The sequence below is a fragment of the Carassius carassius genome, chromosome 5 (assembly GCF_963082965.1).
Source record: "Carassius carassius chromosome 5, fCarCar2.1, whole genome shotgun sequence".
NCBI lineage: Eukaryota > Metazoa > Chordata > Actinopteri > Cypriniformes > Cyprinidae > Carassius > Carassius carassius.
In genome coordinates this window covers 31,820,149-31,840,547 of record NC_081759.1, presented here as the reverse complement: position 1 = coordinate 31,840,547, position 20,399 = coordinate 31,820,149, and the positions used below count along the sequence as shown (strand labels likewise).

Genomic DNA, 20,399 nt, shown 5'->3' with positions numbered 1-20,399 from the left:
ACAGTCACCGGACCTGAACCCAATCGAGATGCTTTAGGGGTGAGCTGGACCGCAGACAGAAGGCAAAAGGGCCAACAAGTGCTAAGCATCTCTCAGTGAACTCCTTCAAGACTGTTGGAAGACCATTTCAGGTGACTACCTCTTGAAGCTCATCAAGAGAATGCCAAGAGTGTGCAAAGCAGTAATCAAAGCAAAAGGTGGCTACTTTGAAGAACCTAGAATATGACATATTTTCAGTCGTTTCACACTTTTTTGTTATGTATATAATTCCATATATAATTCCACATGTGTTAATTCATAGTTTTGATGCCTTCAGTGTGAATCTACAATTTTCATGAAAATAAAGAAAACTCTTTGAATGAGAAGGTGTGTCCAAACTTTTGGTCTGTACTGTATATGTAGAAATGAATTACCATTTATTTAAAAATCTTGAATTTATAATGAATTTACATAACATTTAATCCATGGCAAAATTATACATTATGGCCTTTTCCACTATTAATCCTTAGGTTTCACAGATTCAGTTTTCCATATGCTGTTAAGGACATGTATTGCTGGAAGACTCAGTTGTTTCAGAGCCATTCGGCCTTTCTATGTTTTTTTGTTCCATGGTGCTTTGCGTTGATTCCTGAAGGCTCCGCCCTGTTGTTTCCATGGGCAAAAACCAGGATGCCACTGAGCCAAGCAAGCAACATATTAAATACACTGACAGAGTCAGGTAAACGGATGACTTCAAAAGGACCTGAAGGGGGACAGACACAAATGCACATACAGGAAAGCATCAGAACATGTTCATAACACCTTCATCTTCTTATGAAACCAAAAGGAATGCTTTACCTGAGCAAAAAATGGTGTGATGAGAGCTCCAACACGAGCCATCCCACTGCCTGTACCAATACCAATAGCTCTGGTTGCTGTGGGGAAAACCTGACGAGGCCAAGAAAAGAAATAAAGGAAACAGCATTTTAAATGAAAATTCCACTGAGCATAATTAGGCACTTTACGATGAAGCCTCACCTCAGGTGTATAAACATATGCAACCTGCCAGCCCCCTGTTATACAGGCTCGAGCAATGAAAATAAAGACTATGAGAAGTGTCCTGGAAATAGTAAAGTAAAACATGTCATTTACAGTGGCTTAAAAATATTTAGACCCTTCTTTTTATTACTTTTGCAATTACAAAATTTATTTTTGCATCCTAATTAGAATCTGTACAGATTTTGCATGACTTTATCAATGTACCTTTGTGTGCAGGCATACAGTGGCAAAATCGACACAGAGAACAATAAAAAACAAACTGCCATGCTTTTTCTCCTGCCAATTCGATCAATCATCCACACGGTCACCAGAATACCTATTCTGACATCAAGACACAGATTACAAAATTGTCTATTAGTTTATTTGTAGATTATATAACAATGTTTGCATTTAAGTTGATTAACTAAAAACATGAGAGGAGAAAATGAGTTATGGTGTCACGTGACCTGGAAATTCTGCGAAGGTGGTCCACAAAAGGTCCACATAATCATGGAATGTCAGATAACTGCACTCCAAACTGCACAGAGGTTCCATATTTGATTTGTCGGTGGCTGGAATTGTGGAAATTTACAACACATTGTGCTTAACGTGTTTAAATTGTATGAGACATTTATTAAAGAAATGACGGTCATTACTATTCAAAATCTGTTGCATGTGCTAGCTATATACTAAAATATACAAAAAATATACTAAAATATACTAAAATATACTAAAAAGATATAACTTTCTATGATGAGCACAGAAAATGTTACACTAATCTTCAAAAGTTTGGGGTCAATAATCCAAAGTGACAGTAAAGGATTTGTTTTATTCATCAACAGAATCCTGGAAAAAAAAATTATATATATATATATATATATATATATATATATATATATATATATATATATATATATATATATATAAATTTGCTGGAAGTACAGCTTCGACATCACAGGAATAAATTACACTTTAAAGTATATTAAAATAGAAAATTGTTATTTTAAATTAAATAATACATTTCACAATATTACTGTTTTCACTATATTTTTTCACCAAATAAATTCAGCCTTGGTCAGTATAAGAGACTATTTCAAAAACATACAAAATTTTACCGACCCCAAACTTTTGAACAGTTGTGTAGTTAAAATTTGTGGTCGTAGTATAAGTTAAATACAAAAGTGTGTCAAAATCTAGTTTGTGCACATTTTATGATGAGCTTGGTCAAAAAAATATTAGCAAACCACTCACCACTACATGCAGATCCTGCTTGGAACAGCTCAGTGGTCAGCAGCACAAGTCCATAATATGAAAAAGCATTACAAAACCTGTGTGTGTGTGTAAAACAAACAAAGTAGGTGAGTTTTTAGTTTTATGTTTTTTTAAATTTGACATAGAAGGATTTGACCATTTTGAACAATCTGCATACCAGATAAACCAGACTAAGAGTGTTGTTTTTCGGTATTCTGGAATAAAAAGATCTCTAATCCTCCCACGATCGGTCTAAAACACATAAACAGATTCATTCACTACTCTTCTTCAGTAATGTGTGAGGGGGAGATTTTGAGAAAAGATTTAGGACTGGTAGGCCCGCATACCTGTGTGTTGGCTATAAGTCTTCCAGTAGGCACAGAGCTCCCATTAGCTGCTGCTATACATTTCAAAGTGTCCAGGGCCTTGTCTTCTCTGCCTCTCAGTACATCAAATCTAGCACTCTCGGGTAACCACTGCAGACAAATGCCCACAATTCACAATCAGACAGTAGAATTAATATGGATTCTATCTGAATTTAAGGTGCCTAATCATGAGCCTTGTGTCTGGTAACAGTTTAAATATTGTTACAGCCATACATACACAGCAGGAGGCAGCAAAGACAACTAGAGGAAGGGTGGAGAAAGCTAGCAGCCATTTCCAGCCTAATGTGGGCATGACCACCATAGCCAGTAACACTTCAAATACAGCACCCAAGCCCCAAAACACCTATAAGAACAGAAGATTTCATTTTTTATTTTAAATTAATTATCATCAAGGCATGTTTATATTTAACCTAATATACATTGCTTCAGTAAATTACAAAATCAACTATCTCTGTAAAATTGCATAGTGAACTGTGAGTAATAGTTGAATAAATATATCTGAATTACCCCTAAAAGGATTACGGATTTCCCTCTGGACTTCACTGGGAGGAATTCAGTATATAATGTCACTCTGTAAGGGAAGGAATTCGAATATATTAGAAATCTATAAAATATAAAATAAATTATAAAATATTATATACAAATAGTATGAAAATAAGTATGGGGTTGTTACAATGTTTTCGAAGAGGTCTCTTTTACTCATCAAGGCTACATTTATTTGATCAAAATACATGAAATATATAAAATACATACAATTTACAGTAAACATTTTCGATTTTAATATAATTTACTAATAATAATTTATATTATTTCAGTGTCACTTGACCCTTCAGAAATCATTCATATATTCTAATTTGCCGCTCAAGAAACATTTCTTATTATTATTAATGTTGAAAAAAGTTGTGCTGCTTTATATTTTTGTGGAAACCGGGATACGTGTATAGCTTAAAAACAGCATTTATTTGAAATGTACATTTTGTAACATAAACCATGACTTTTGCAAAAATCTTACTGACCCCAAACTTCTGAACTCTAGTATATACAGTATATATCAGTATAGTATATATCAAAGATCTATGCTAAGCTAAAAGTGCTACCTCCAGACCCGGAGATTGGCTGAATTGATTCGAAAATGGTAAAAATCAACTGTTTAACTCTAGGGGAGTTGTTAAATGAGCTTATTTTCAAAAAAAGTGGAGTGTTCCTTTAATATCTAGAACATGAAAAAAGTACCACAAGGAAGTACTGAATTCTTACAGAATGTCGCTCACTTAATGTGACCTTTGAGTTTGTTATAAAACCAAAAGTCACACTTCACTGATGGAAAAACTCACGACTGAGGGGCTCCTCCTAGGCCAAATCCCACAAGGCCTCGCAAGATTAAGATCCAGCTGTAAGTAGGTGCGAAAGCACTGAGAAACCCATAGTGCAATGACCACAGCATGCACAGTATTAAACACTAAAAGATGGAGGCAACAATGACTGCTTTAAGTTCTTAGTTACATACAAATGCTTGCATTGACATTATTCATTTACTCGTTTCAGTTTAAACCAAACATACCACTTTCCGGCCGTACTTGTCTGAAATGTTCCCCCAAAGCGAAGAGCTGATCATCATTCCAATGAACACCATCTGACAAGGTACAAAATTACAATAATCCATTTAAGATTTAAAAAGATTAAATATTATGAAAGTCTTAACAACACAGAGTGTGAAAAATCAACATTCTACCATATTTCAGCAAGCTATGTCCAAATGTAACCCCAGGAGTTCTTTAACCATGTTAGTGTTTAACAGTGAATATACTGACCGTTGTTATGAATGCCACTTTCCAGCTGGAGAGCCTCCACTCACAGCGCAGTTGAGGAGTTGCAATACTTAGGAGCATCATTTCCATAGCATCGGCCATCTTTGCACGCAAATATGAGACATAAGAGTTTGAGTTTTCATGAAACATGTTTTTAAGTTAACTGAATGGACCAAACAAATTGAAGCCATTTGTTCAGTAAACATCAATTGCGTTTAACCGTATAATGCTGAATTTCTTACCCATGCAACTCCTGTTAGCATAGACAGCTTCCACTGAAACTTTCCAAAACCAATAGCCTCAACTGCTTCTTCCACAGTGAAGGTTCCTAATGAAATGCATATAAAACGAATGATGAGAAGATATTGTATACAGCCAATCACAAATCACCAAATAGACCTTACAGTTATCTCCTGACTGAGCCATGCAGGAAGGAATTGTGGTTTGAATTAAACTAAGCATGATGTCAAGCCTGTGAGGAATTTAAATCTGTTGACCTGAAAGTGATAACCTGATATCTATTTTCTGAAACCATATGACAAACAGATTTCAGTGATTTTTTTTAAATGCAACAATGATGATACCATGTAAAAAAAAAGTCCCACAATCTATTATTCTTCATGTCTTATGTCTTTATGTCCTATTTGTGCCTTATCATATAGAAGTCTAATTTTTATGAGCATCAAGACATACTTTTTGTAATGCTCTATAGACAAAAAGGCAGATTTTTACTTTAAAGATATCCAGTACATAAATTCATTTCTTGAACAAGATTATTTTTTAAGCATCCTAAACTGACTTCACAGCCAAAGAACATAAATAAATTGCACTGATGGCATATGTATAATACACCACAAACCAGACGTTAATTACCCTTTTTTATCTTTAAAGATTCAACTTTATACTAGAACAAAGAGAAAACGTTCAAATTGCACATTCATAAAAATGTAGATGTTGGATAAAGATGCCTACCTGAGGTTCGAGAGCTTCTGTTCTTGCTGTCCCCCAAATCTTGCTCCAGAATAGTGCAAACTCCTTCATTGCTAGGCTCATTTTTCCCAGGCTGCTCTTCATGAACAGTAATGATGCTTTTATCATCTGTCTGTGAAGTCACAAAACTAAACAAAAATAAAAATTTTAGCCTCTGTGCAAATCTGACACTTATTAATATTTTTAGTCGGATTTTCATTTCATTAACTAAACAGAATTTAAAACGTTGTCCTTTGTCTAGACTACGGTTTTCAGTTTTCACTTCATTAAAAGTTCTAAGACACCAGCACAGGTGTGCACTGCCATTCAAAATTGTGTTATCAGTTAAGATTTTTGACGCTAGATTTTTTTTTTAATGCAGTCTCTTATCAAGGCTGTATTTATTTGATAAAAAAAAAAAAAAAAATGATGCAGGGCTTACTTTTTAATTATACCAGTCTTCAGAGTCACATGATCCTACAGAAATCATTCTAATATGCTGATTTATTATTAGTGTTGAAACTGTTGTGCTGCTTAATATATATATATTTTTTGAACCTATGATACCGTTCTCTTTGATGAATGAAAAAGTTAAAAAGAACAGCATTTATTCAAAATAGAAACCTTTTCTAAAAGTCTTTACTATCACTTTTTATCAATTCAACACATCCTTGCTGAATAAAAGTATTAATTTCTTTTTAAAAAAAAGAACCCCAAACTTTTGAATAGTAGTGTTTATTGTAAAACATAATTTCTATTTTGAATAAACATTGTTCTTTTTAACTTTCTATTTATCAAAAAAAGTATCACAGGCCCCAAAAAATAATGTTTCCAGCAATGATTATAAATCAGCATAGTACAATGATTTCTGAAGGATCATGTGACACTGAATACTGGACTTTGCAGACTAAAACTTTGCTTCACAGGAATAAATGATATTTTAAAGTATATTAAAATAGAAAATTGCTATAATATTTCAGTAAATTACATATTTTTCTGTATTTTTTTATCAAATAGATACAGCCTTGATGAGCATAAGAAACCTCTTTAAAAACATTAAAAATCTTACGGATCCCAAACGTTTGACCGGCAGTGTAAATTGTACCTACCAGCCACAACATTTTTAAACACATTTTAAAATGTAACACCAAACACACATATATTACCTTATATTTGTGTCTTTCCAGCGTTTGTAAGGCACTTGCGTCGATCTTTTCAGTGCACTCATTTCACTGGGCTATAATGGAACGCTAAACTACTACAGTGTACTTGGCTACAGAACGAGTTAGACCGGCGTTCGTCTCTGATTACATCAACACAACCTCAGGGGTGGTAAGAGTGGGTTGGCCTCACACAGTCCTCCAGAGTACAATCCACACAGCATCTGTTGTCCCTAAACAACCAACCAAAAAAAAAAAAAAAAAACCCCACGAAATCTAGGTCGAGGAAATGTGTGGGATTCATTCATAAAATCATATTTATTACCATTCGAAAAGTTGTGTTAGGGATGTTAAGAAAAGGGGAAACTATCAGATTTCATTAGCTAGACATGAATTTCCCACTACATCCTCTTTTGAATGAATGAATAAATACTCTTTTTTTGTGTTCCGTTTCTCTTGGTAGCAATAATTTAGTATATAATTCAGCATTTTACTTCATATATCAGATTTTTAAACATGTTTATTCATACAGACATGTTATTCAGATGTATAAACACTTCACACTAGTTATTCTATGTCCAAACAGCAAAGATAACTGTTGATTTAAGCACCACTGAAGTGGTATGAAAAAACTAGGGCTGTAATTCGCAGGGAGCCGAGGAAGACTACTAAGGAAACAGCAGGATGACTTAAAAGTATTAAAAATAAATTTTTCAAATAACTAAATAATAACGCAAATCTAGATTAGATATGGAAAAAAACTAAACAAAACAAAAAAACAACATCAATAGCAATATAACTGAAAATATATTTTTTCGTAATTTCCCTCAACAACTATTGTTTTTATTAATGAACATACAGTTCTGCAGGGGAGCCCTGAAGCTCAACATGAGCACAAACACTTAAAATGATCTCTTCTTGAATTCTATTCTCCAAAAAAAAAAAAAACATTTGCAAGAACCAACATAAGATGCCCCCCCCCTCCAAAAAAAATTACAAAAATAAAATAAATATATAAACATTTTTTTACTTTTAACATTATCATGCAGTACCAACCTTGGCCACCAGGTGCCATGTTTATGGTTCATGTGGCATTCTTGAAAGGGGCCCTAAAGGAACATTGTCCTGGACAATGAGGGGCTTCAAGTCAAACAGGTTAAACTAGGATCAGGTGAATTAAATGTATTTTTCTGTACCCAGCAATACCTTGCCCTTGTAATGTTAATGTAAGTTAGAAATGTTAATGCTTTTTAAATAATGTTTTTTTTAAACCCTTTTTACAGCTGTATCTTTTACAGCTGTATTTAGCTGTATCTAAAAAGATTCACAAAGGAAATACTACCAGATTACAAATTTAATCATATTTAATCAACACATAATCATGTTATGTCTCTGGTTAACGGTTACAGTCATGGTTAAGGAAACATGGTTTAGAGTTGAAGTTTCGCTTTCAGTTTTGCAAATTATTGAGTGAAACAGTATTTGCATGACATGGCAGAGTAACGGTGATGCAGCAGTATTTGTGAAGGGGTCTGAGAAACAACAACAACACTGTCTTACTTTACACAACTTGTCTTACTTTGGACACCTCAAAAGGTAGGTTAAGAGTCTGAATAAATTCAACAATCGGATTATTATAGGTAATTATTGTAAAAAATAATATATTCAAACTTTTCCTGCATTTCCTGTTCATTCATTGTGTGCCATACCTATTGTAATACTGTCATTTCATAAATACCCCTGTATCTAAGTGTATGCTATTCCTATAATTTCTTTGCTTAAATGACAATGCATGCTGGAAAGAGCAAGTTAGTGGTGAGAGCATGCAGCTCAGTGAGGAGCAGCTGCATCAGATAGAGCGGAACAGACGCGCCGCACTGGAACGACTGGCCAACAGAAATGTACCTGTACCCGTTGGTGAAAGCTGGCGAAGACAAATCGGGACTGAATTTACAAAACTTTATTTTACAAAAGTAAGTGATACTTAGTATGAGACATCACCAAAATGACAATGTAATGATGTAAAGAAGAAAAACGTGTTCCTGTATTGTTGTTGTTTTTCAGCTCATGTCTTTTGTTTCAATGGAGAGGAAAAACTTTACTGTTTATCCCAGCCCTGAGCAGGTGTTTTATTGCACAACTTTGTGTGCAATTGAAGATGTAAGTTCCTGAATATAGAGTATAAAAAGGAAAAGACCATAGCGTTTAAATAGGCTACAGGTTATATTTGTGTTGACAGGTAAAAGTGGTCATTCTTGGGCAAGACCCCTATCACCATCCAGGTCAGGCTCATGGTTTGGCCTTCAGTGTGCTGAGGCCTAAACCTCCTCCTCCTAGGTACCACATTGTACTGAACTCTGAAAATAACTATCTACTGATAATCACACCACATTGATATCTTACAGTACATCTCTAATGACTACTCTGTATGTTGACCTGCTTTACTTATTTCAGTTTGGAAAACATATTTGCGGAGTTGAAGGAAGATATTGTTGGCTTCGGGCATCCAGGTCATGGAGACCTCACAGAATGGGCTAAACAGGGTAGTTAAAATGTATTTATTATTTATTTTGAAAGAAATTAATACATTTTTAAAGACATTTATAATATTACAATAAATAACATTTCAAATAAATGTTGTTCTTTTGAATTTTCAAGAATCTTGAAAAAGGGCTGTCAAACTATAGCTAAACTGTTTTTAACATTGTTTTTAAATCAGCATATTTGAATGATTTCTGAAGGATTACATGACACTGAAAACTGGAATAATGGCTGTTGAAAATTTTAACCTTTGTAATTTTAAAATATATTAAAATATAGTTATTTTAAACTTTAATAATATTGCACAGTATATCCATTTATTGTACTTTTGATCAAATAAATGCACACAGTGCGAAAACTACTGCATGCAACTATGAAAAAATATTTAGGAGCACCAGTGCTACTGTCCCGATTAGCATATTTGTGTTTGCTCTGAATGATTTAGTAATAAAATCAGTAACTTTCCGCCACCTATTGGCAGTTTTAGTTTATTCATTTAATATTTATATTATTAAATGGATATAATTTTATATTATTAAAAGGTTAGTTCACCCAAAAATGAAAATTAGGACATAAATTACTTACCCTGAAGTCACCCTCGGTGTATATGACTTTCTTCTTTCAGACGAATCCAGTCTGAGATCTTTCAAGCTGTTTGATACGGAGCCCTGCACTTGAACTGCAGGAAAAAAGTAGGCTGAATCGTGTGCAAAATAGTAATAGTAGAGAACAAATTAGTAATCGTGTGCACGTTTTAGGACACTGAGGGAACAAATTAGTAAATTATGCGCACAATTAATTTATTTTTTCTTAAAAGTCATGTGTGGGGCTCCTTAGTTTGATGCCACTCAGTGGGTGTTGCACTGCATCAGTCCAAGAGAAGTTTAATAAAAAGTGCATCCATTAAAAAACAAAAACAAAAATGTCTCACACGGCTCAGGGGGATGAACAAAGACAGTCTGTTGCGAATCGATGCATTTTTGTAGAAAAATATCCATATTCAAAATGTATTAATCACTTTAATGTAGCTTGTGCAAACAGTTGTACACAGAAGCAGTTCTGACGTATAAGGTCAGCGCTGCGCATGCGCCTGTGAGTCTCGTGAAAACCAACGTTTTTTAACAGGAGCAAAGGAAGCAAAGTCTCCTGGCCAAATTTTCATTTTTGGGTGAAATAACCCTTTAAATCTACCGCTGTATTGCAAATGAATTTTGTTAATAATGATTTTATTTGATCGGTAACATATTCTTCTTATTCTATTGTTTTAATTAGAAATTTGAAAAAGCTTATACATTTTTGAACTTGACATAAAAGATGACAAAATGCCCTTGCAAAAATGAATGCCGAAATAAAATGCCCAAGTAAATCACTTTAAGGAGTCAAATATCACCTCATATTATTAATCAGAAGGTGATCCTGAATTTGTGACTGTGCTCCTAATTAAAAAAAAAAAGCAAGCTTGCTGCTTTGAGTATAAAGGACTTCTTTTCGCCCTAAACTTTTGAACTGTTGTGTATGTGCCTGTATATGAGTGACCCATCAAGGTGCTACAAGTTATAATTTGTCAATGTTCTTTCCATTGTCAGGTGTTCTGCTGCTGAATTCTGTGTTGACAGTGAGGGCTCATCAACCCACCTCTCATGAGGGTCAAGGCTGGGAGATCTTCACAGATGCTGTGGTCCTGTGGCTCAGCAGGAATCTCAATGGCTTGGTCTTTCTGCTTTGGGGCTCTTATGCTCAGAGGAAAGGCAGAGTGATCGACAGAGTAAGTTAATGGAGACAGAATTAAAATGTCAATAAATTTATCAGGAATAAAAGTGCACTTTTTTTAAACAACGTTTACACATAAAGAGATGAACAGAAGTTTTTAAAAAGTTTGTAAAAAATCATGTACACTCAATGAGACATTAAAGTGGTTTTATTTTACATGGAGTAGTTGTCTCATGAAGGCCATTGAGTTTTTGGTCACCAGAATGTCACTGTTACTGGACACTTTTGCTAGTGGTATGACTAATCAGGGTTACTGTGAATATTGCAAATAAATTGCACCTTTAAAACACATTATGATACAATATAAAGAAATATATGACTGGCTGTTTTTTCTTTCTTTTCCAGAAACGTCATCATGTCCTAGAGACTTCACATCCATCACCGTACTCAGCACATTTTGGCTTCTTTGGATGTAGGCACTTCTCTAAAACTAACGTTTTGCTTAAAGCATCAGGAAAGAAGCCAGTTGATTGGAAAGCTCTCTGAAATAACATTATGCCATTTATTCCTGATTTTTTTTTTTGTAAAACAGAGAGGAACATTAAATATTATACTTTACAATTGAATATTTTTGCATTGTATAGTCCATTTATATTGCAAATGGGTCACAGCTGCCCTTTTGTGAGGTTGACCTTGTAATAATCATCTACATTTTGTTATATTGCATTATCTGGACAATAAATGAATACAATTAAATAATTAATGTATTTCATTAATCATATTGGAAAAAAGAGTGTGATTTTATAGACTTACCAAGATTAAAAACAAAAAAAAGTGTTGTTTGATAATTTTATAGCTTTAGGTTAAAAACTCACAACATTAATACCTTTAAAACGGTTAATACTACTGTTAGATATTAAACACAGCAAAAATGTGAATTTAAATGTGAATTTGATTTTAAAATGTAATTTTTGACCGATAGAAGTAGCGCAGTATAGGGAAATGTGTTACAATATTATTAAGATTTTTTATATTATTAAGTACAACCCTCAAGTATTGCCCAAAATGTACAGTTAGTAATTCTGATGTACATTAATATTATCTTAACATTAACAGGTTCCATAAATAGGTTTAAAATGACAGCGCAATACTGATTTTGAGTTACTTCATTCGACTTTTACAAACATAAATAAATACGATTACATTTAAAAACAAATCACACTGTATATTTAGATCACAATCCTGTGAAGTCTGCTTTGAGCATTTGGGAATGAGGCCAATCGCAAACTAAAAAAAAAAAAGAAAGAAAAAAAGAAAAGAAAAATAGGACACTACGACAGCCCATGTAGAGCATGTTTCATATAGTGGGATGTCCATAAATCCAGGTGATGCAGCCATAATAAGCTGTGTCCCACTTCAACTCTTCTTGGACCTTTCATTTTCTAATGCTGGACACCATCGCACATACAGTGCGCTACACCTCTCTGCACCACTGGCACTGCCCCATTCTCTCTCGGGACTCTCAATTCAAACAAACCAAACAGGACGCCAAATTTTATCTTGCTCTCATCAAAACATGTACTGCCTGAACTCTAAGGTAAGATCTACCAGCTGTGTATAGCAACACTTTTGCTCTGGAGAGAGTTTGATGCTTATTTCTTGACACTGGACTGTTGACCTTAACCTATATTGGATGAGTCATACATAATTATTTGTTCGGTAATGCATAATCAAAATTGTATTAGTTTATCTATCTATCTATCTATCTATCTATCTATCTATCTATCTATCCTGACAAACTAATATAATTTTTTATAATTGCTGAACACAGCATGGATGGCATACATGTTTACAATTTACACTTGTAAATTACAAATCTAAAATACAAACGTACAGTTGGAGGCAATATCATTATTGGCAACTAAATAATTTCTTCCAATGTTTATATGATGGTCTAATAAAACAAAACGGTGTAACAACAACATGTTATCTTTGAAGGTCTACCATCACGGTCAGTTTAGTTCCTTTTTATCTGAAGTGTGTTGTGTTTAGTTACAAGAGAGCATCTGTTTCACCACTGTATCGACTTGCACCACACTATCGTATAAATTAGGTCAAAGGTGTAGTCGGGGACACTAATTAGGGCTATGAATATTAACATGGCCATTTTGTGCTGCTGTGGAATTTCCGATCTCGAGCTGTGCGAATCATTTTACAGTTACACCATGTGCATTTCAGAATGTATTTTTTATAGCCATGTGTAGGACACGATTGTGGGAGTTAGTTTACCTTTGGAATCCTGTCTACGGTGAAGTTTTTGGATTAGTCTTTCGTAAAACTATGGTACCACTTGTTCCAAATACAGCAACGTTTCAAATACATCAAACTAAGTTCAACCAATGATGTGAGTTGTGAGGCGGGACTATCTGTTGGTCTGCCCAATGTTTGATGATTAGAAAACACTTTTTGAAACAGCAGGTAACGTTAGGTGTGTTCGGAGGTGCTATATTGCAAAAAAAAAAAAAAAAAAAAAAAAAAAAAAAAAAAAAAAAAAAAAAGCAGGTTATTTCTCTTAAAAAAGCCAAACTGTAGATCACAAGATGAGAGGGTGTATTTGCTTGTTTGGGTGTGCGATTTTTTTTTTTTTTTTAGAAATATCATGATTTTATCACGATTCTTTGTCATGTTGGGTTTTTCTATTTTGCAAACTGTTTGAGCATTACAGCCAATCTAATTTCCCTATTATAAGACAAAGACAAGCTTGTTACTTTAAGATAACAAAATATGAAAGAGTATGGCGGATATTTAGGCCAAATTGGGGGAAGATAAAAAAAATCTTTGTAATTTTATCTTAGAACAAAGATACACATTATAAATACACATAATATACAAATAAAAATAAACAGTTCTTTATTTTCAGGTACAATAATATTTAGCAGGAGCATTCAAAAAATTTAATGAACAAATAAAAATAAGACACTATATACACTGATTCCTATTCAAGCAACTGTATTATAAAGTTTTTCAGTCAAAAGTATTGAACCATTTTTCTCTTTTTGTTTAGTTTTTTATTAACATTAAATGAATAATTCGCCCCAAAATTAAAATAGAGTGTGTTTTGTTTTTTATACCTTCATGTACCCACACAAAAGTTTGTCTTTTTCTGCTAAACATACTGTAAACTCTATTTTGAAAGAAGGTGAAAAACAAAACAGTATTTTCCCGCTACTATCAAATTCAGTGTTGACCAGCAACTGTTTGGTTATCTAGATTCTTCCAAATATCTTCTTTTGTGTGCAGCACAAGAAAGAAATTAATATAGGTTTGGGACAACATGTGAGTGAATAAACAATGACAGAAATTAAATTTTAGGGTGAACTATCCCTTCAATTACAGTCAGTAGCATGTAACTATCGCTTTAAAGGTTTACTCCACCCCTAAATGAAAATTTTGTCATTAATCACTTACCCCCCATGTCGTTCCAAACCTGTAAAAGCTCAGTTCGTCTCCGTTCGTTCCTCCGTTAGGAATTGTTAAATACATTTTTTATTTTTGTTTTCTTCATATACAAAAAGTATTCTAAGGTCTTGAACTCTGGTCACTTGTGTTAAAATCTTTCATCATACATCTTTTACGCACTGCTATTAGAAATAAATTGACATCTTTTCCAGTGCTGTTTATCCCAGCCTGGCATTGGTGGGTGGAGTTAATAAATAGTCTCTGCCAACAAATTATGTTATTTATATAATATATTATTGTAATATTTTTATTATTCATTATCTTTGAAATAAACTGTACTGTATAAAGCACTATAGAGACAAAGGTGAATTAATTTGACTTGATCGGAAACGTTCTGTAGAGATTAAAGTACAATTTATGTCCTACTTGCGATATTGTTTTTAGATACACAGCGATAGTTTGTAGTTTACATGTATATGTATATACGTAGAAATACAAGTCTTACATTTATGACTACTATTCCCCACCTCCAGTTCACTCACGTGTTTGAAGATGAAACGTCACATGTAGCACGTTGCGTTTTGGAAAACAGTATCCCATGCAGTGTCTTCAGATGCATAAATCAATTTTCAGTCAGTGTATCAGGCAATCCGGGCATTCCATGCATACAGAACATTCACTTACTATTCACAGTATACACGCAGCGTACTGCAATATAGTAGGAGTTGTATGGTAGTATGCCATTCCAAACACAGCTTCTGTACTGATTTCAGTGTACTTGAGTTATATTGAGCAGATTCTGGCAAATATAGTAGGTCATCCAGGTATTCCATGCATACAGAAAATAGGCACACTATACACAGCTTATACTGGATACTGCAGAAATAGTAAGAGTAGTATGATAGTATGGTATTTTGAACACAGCAATACTCTTGTAGCGGTGTACACAGAAGGGTTGCCAGGTTTTCACAGCAAAACTCACATACAGTTTTTCTCAGTTGCTTTGGTACATTTCTCTAATCATTCTTGAGATTTGCAAAACAGTAAGTGCATTTCTCAAAAAAACTCGTACAAATAGCAAAACACAATGGATTACCTGCAAAAGCCAGTCTCTTGCTCAAAATCCTTAGTTCATCTCTCAAAAATAAATATCTGTGTCAATGAACATGTCAGTGCCATCAGAATGACAAGTCCTTGTGTCATTGTTTTCAGATAAGACAGTCAAAAAGTCATGTTGTCAATATAGCTAACTGATGTATGTTCTGATGTAAACTACTGTATTGAACAGTATGCCATATGCTTATGTATGCCATATAGCCATTTCAAAAGTATACTGAAGCAAAGTTCGGACTGTTATAGAGGAAGGAGACCAGGGTCGGCGTACGGGGCTCGTGAGATACTTTATTATCCACTCAACAAAACAAAAACAAACGCGGCAGCTGCGCGCACTTCACACTCTCACTCTCTGTGTCACTACTGCAGTCTTGGCTCGGCCGCTTCGCCGGTTGTCGTGCCGCTTAAATACCGGTTCCCCACGCCAATCACTGCAATGAGATCCCGGTGTTAATTGTTTCTCACCTGAACCACTTACCACCGCTCGTCTCTTCATTGCTCTCCCGTTGCAGACTTCGCTAAACCACGCCTCCCCCGCCACATATACATTTACACAATACTGTATGTGGGATATTGATTGAAAGAGACTGGATAGAATTCACAGTTACACTTTTACAGTGGTCTGACCAAAAAACAAAACAAAAAAATCCTTTACAATGTTTTTGTGATATAGAAAAGGAAATATGGGCACAAAGATGAAAATAGGTCAATTTTCAGAATTTGTAACTCTTGTGTTGTCCTCTGTCTATACAGTATATGCTTTTCAACTGAAGACTCATGAAATGAACCTTTGAGCTATTTCAGAGAAATGGTTTATCATCGGTTTATCATCTACATTATCTTCATTAGTCAAGATTCACTGGCACAATTCATGCCAAATTGACAAAAAGTCTAATAATACTGTAGCTAATTGATACTCTAAATCTATCCTCTAAACTCACGGAAACAGTTTTAAAGTTGCTCAAATCCGCGGGAAAATCGCGGACTTGACAACACTGGTACTTGGTTCGAACAGTTGAGTAAATTTTTTCAGGATTCTTTGATGAAAGATCCAATCAGCATTTATCCGAAATAAAAAGCTTCAAAAGTTTATTATTATTATTATTATTAAAGAAATTATTACTTTCATTTAACAAGGATGCTTTAAATAGACTTGACAACACTGGTACTTGGTTCGAGCGGTTTTAAATGATTCAGTCGGATCTAGTTCAATCGGTTCTATGAAAAGAATCGGTTCAAAAGAACGATTCATTCACAAACCAGAGAGGGAGAGAGAAACGTATAATGAAGTAAACAATGATTTTAAACAGTTTTCATTGCATCATATGCTTTACATTAAATATTCCACTCTCATTAATGGAGGTAATGTTAAGCACTAAAATTACATAAAGTCATTACGCAGAAGTTAAACCAAAGTTAAATTAATTTAAACATTGCGTTTATGTACAGGTCCTTCTAAAAAATTAGCATATTGTGATAAAGTTCATTATTTTCCATAATGTAATGATAAAAATTTAACTTTCATATATTTTAGATTCATTGCACACCAACTGAAATATTTCAGGTCTTTTATTGTTTTAATACTGATGATTTTGGCATACAGCTCATGAAAACCCCAAATTCCTATCTCAAAAAATTTGCATATTTCATCCGACCAATAAAAGAAAAGTGTTTTTAATACTAAAAAAGGCAACCTTCAAATAATTATGTTCAGTTATGCACTCAATACTTGGTCGGGAATCCTTTTGCAGAAATGACTGCTTCAATGCGGCGTTGTCAGGGTTCTGCCCTGGCAGCTGTGTCTATTTTGTCTTTGTTTTGTGTTTCTCTGTTTTCCCTGTGTATGACCACATGGCTTTGTCTCTGTTCATGTTGGCCATGTGCTCCTTTCGTCCTGCCACCTTGTTTCCCATTACCACGCCCCCTTGTTTAGTCCTTGTTTGGTGCTCATTAATTGATTGTTCTCACCTTGTGTTCGTGTGCTTTCCTTCCTATTTATTGTGATCATTTCCCTCATGTGGTTGCTGGTTCGTTTTGTACGTGAGTTAATGTTTGCTTAGCTTGCTAGCTGATCTATACTATAGAGTTTTTCCTTGTCCTATGAAGTCTGGTATTTATTAGTTTAAGTTTATCTTGTCATTGTTTATTCTAGTCTAGTTTAAGTGTTTCTTTTTGTTTGGATCTCATTTTTATTTTCTCGTGAGTTTGAATTGTTGTTTAAAGTATTTATTTTCCCCTTTGAGTTATTTTCATGGTTAGTTTTTCCAGTTATTTCTAGAACTTTATTTGGTATTTGTTTATTTACCTTTTTAGTTCACTTTAGTTAGTTAGCTTTGGTTATTTCTCTAGTTCCCCTTTTATCTTGTTTCTAGGTCATAGCATTCTTGTCTGACTTTTTGCCCTTGTTTATTATTATTATTATTATTATTATTATTATTATTATTATTGTTCTCTTGTTATCTTAAGTCTTGTCTAGTGTTTTGTGAGTTCTGTCTGTTCCTGTCTTGCCTGCTGCTTTCTCCCTGGGCACTGGGTCTCCCCGCATGGAGGTCTGACGTGTGTGGCTTCACCTCCATAGCCAAGTGCCCTTGGTTCCTGGTGCTGTGGTCGGGTCCCTTGCACAGCCTCCTCTACAGTCCTCCACTCGGTTGTCTCCCAGGGCCCCCCTCAGCGGTCACCCCCCCCCCCCCCCCCATCTGCCTGCTCCATTGTTGTATGCCCCATCCCATTGTCTGGACCGTTCAAACCACTCCCCCCTATCGTGCTTTGTCTAAATTGTCAATAAAACGTCCTTTGTTCATTCTGCATCTGGGTCCTCTCCCTCAGTAACCTTGACAGGCGTGGCATGGAGGCAATCAGCCTGTGGCACTGCTGAGGTGTTATGGAGGCCCAGGATGCTTCAATAGCGGCCTTAAGCTCATCCAGAGTGTTGGGTCTTGCGTCTCTCAACTTTCTCTTCACAATATCCCACAGATTCTCTATGGGGTTCAGGTCAGGTGAGTTGGCAGGCCAATTGAGCACAGTAATACCATGGTCAGTAAACCATTTACCAGTGGTTTTGGCACTGTGAGCAGGTGCCAGGTCGTGCTGATAAACGAAATCTTCATCTCCATAAAGCTTTTCAGCAGATGGAAGCATGAAGTGCTCCAAAATCTCCTGATAACTAGCTGCATTGACCCTGCCCTTGATAAAACACAGTGGACCAACACCAGCAGCTGACATGGCACCCCAGACCATCACTGACTGTGGGTACTTGACACTGGACTTTAGGCATTTTGGCATTTCCTTCTCCCCAGTCTTCCTCCAGACTCTAGCACCTTGATTTCCAAATGACATGCAAAATTTGCTTTCATCCCTAAAAAGTACTTTGGACCACTGAGCAACAGTCCAGTGCTGCTTCTCTGTAGCCCATTTCCTGCACACGCCTGTGCACGGTGGCTCTGGAAGTTTCTACTCCAGACTCAGTCCACTGCTTCCGCAGGTCCCCCAAGGTCTGGAATCGGTCCTTCTCCACAATCTTCCTCAGGGTCCGGTCACCTCTTCTCATTGTGCAGCGTTTTTTGCCACACTTTTTCCTTCCCACAGACTTCCCACTGAGGTGCCTTGATACAGCACTCTGGGAACAGCCTATTCGTTCAGAAATTTATTTTGTGTCTTACCCTCTCGCTTGAGGGTGTCAATGATGGCCTTCTGGTCAGCAGTCAGGTCGGCAGTCTTACCCATGATTGCGGTTTTGAGTAATGAACCAGGCTGGGAGTTTGTAAAAGCCTCCGGAATCTTTTGCAGGTGTTTAGAGTTAATTAGTTGATTCAGATGATTAGGTTAATAGCTCGTTTAGAGAACCTTTTCATGATATGCTAATTTTTTGAGATAGGAATTTTGGGTTTTCATGAGCTGTATGCCAAAATCATCAGTATTAAAACAATAAAAGACCTGAAATATTTCAGTTGGTGTGCAATGAATCTAAAATATATGAAAGTTGAATTTTCATCATTACATTATGGAAAATAATTAACTTTATCCCAATATGCAAATTTTTTGAGAAGGACCTGTAGTGGATGCGCTTGATTACTTTTCCTGTGTTAAGTTTTAATGACAGCGAGAAATGCTATCGGTGCATAGTAATTTTTCTTTTTAACATAAACATCTCATGTTATGCTGAAATATTTTTAGCGAGAACAGTGATCAATGATGCACATTTGCTTCAATATTGTGGCGGACACCTGGCTATTACCCAGTTTGAATAGGACCAATACTGTACAACCACAGCTGCATGGTGTTGATGTCCTGTGAAGACATCTCTACAATATTATGAAAAATACCACTTTATTTGAATGATATACTTGGAGAAAACGTAAGATTTTCATGTTTTTAAAATAATTTGTAAATGACGCGCACTGCAATAAACATAGGCCTATATTTTCCCACAAAATAGCTAAAAGATGTTCATCTTATCAGCAAAACGGCATTAACTGAATTTAATTTGAATTTTTTTAAAACAGTTGAACTATTATTGGGACATGATGGTTTCGATCTTCCCCGCCTCGGATTTATAAAGTAATTTATGTGTAGGTATGCATGGTTTTATAAATCTGAAAACTTTTGAGAGTACTCAAAATCTAGCTTTTGTGCCTATGTACACTTTTAGGATGAAATCTACGGAGAGTTTTATAAATGAGACCCCAGCTGATAGTGTTAACGCAGTGACATTGACCATTACCTGATGTCATTTAGAGTCAGCTGATGAATGAAAATCTATATATCAAGACATGAAATTTGAAACTGAATTACATGAGTGATGAGTGGGGCATCTGAACCTAAACATTTCCTAAGGAAGGCTAGTACTTACACACCTTTAAAGTAATGAGGTACACATCCCCTGACTCTGGTTCCATCAGAGCCTCAACTGACCGTCCCAGCAGTCAGAGTGATTACACATCCATCAGTTTGTAAAAATGAAATAGAGGCAATTTTACACCAAATGG

General features: G+C 35.1%; 2 protein-coding genes across 5 annotated transcripts; one reads left to right on the top strand and one right to left on the bottom strand.

The window, feature by feature from the left end:
• Window positions 1-393: 393 nt before the first annotated feature.
• On the bottom strand, window positions 394-13,182 carry LOC132141280 (synaptic vesicle 2-related protein-like). Of its 4 annotated transcripts, none has more exons than XM_059550653.1 (18): window positions 13,132-13,182; window positions 10,768-10,862; window positions 6,598-6,824; window positions 5,435-5,580; window positions 4,705-4,790; window positions 4,466-4,564; window positions 4,216-4,287; window positions 3,989-4,113; window positions 3,162-3,225; window positions 2,872-2,997; window positions 2,616-2,744; window positions 2,447-2,520; window positions 2,269-2,345; window positions 1,485-1,589; window positions 1,243-1,354; window positions 1,018-1,099; window positions 838-927; window positions 394-742 (listed from the first exon to the last, which is right to left on the bottom strand). In XM_059550653.1, the coding sequence occupies exons 3-18, from the start codon at window positions 6,657-6,659 to the stop codon at window positions 539-541; spliced, it is 1,653 nt and encodes a 550-aa protein (XP_059406636.1). In that variant the 5' UTR covers window positions 6,660-6,824; window positions 10,768-10,862; window positions 13,132-13,182; the 3' UTR covers window positions 394-538. The 4 variants fall into 4 exon arrangements, with proteins under 4 accessions (XP_059406636.1, XP_059406637.1, XP_059406638.1 ...); XM_059550654.1 differs by having other exon boundaries at window positions 10,768-10,868; window positions 13,132-13,157; XM_059550655.1 differs by lacking the exon at window positions 6,598-6,824.
• On the top strand, window positions 8,072-11,644 carry ungb (uracil DNA glycosylase b). The gene is made up of 7 exons (XM_059550695.1): window positions 8,072-8,187; window positions 8,395-8,564; window positions 8,656-8,751; window positions 8,831-8,928; window positions 9,046-9,134; window positions 10,719-10,897; window positions 11,248-11,644. The coding sequence occupies exons 2-7, from the start codon at window positions 8,415-8,417 to the stop codon at window positions 11,386-11,388; spliced, it is 753 nt and encodes a 250-aa protein (XP_059406678.1). The 5' UTR covers window positions 8,072-8,187; window positions 8,395-8,414; the 3' UTR covers window positions 11,389-11,644.
• Window positions 13,183-20,399: the final 7,217 nt, after the last annotated feature.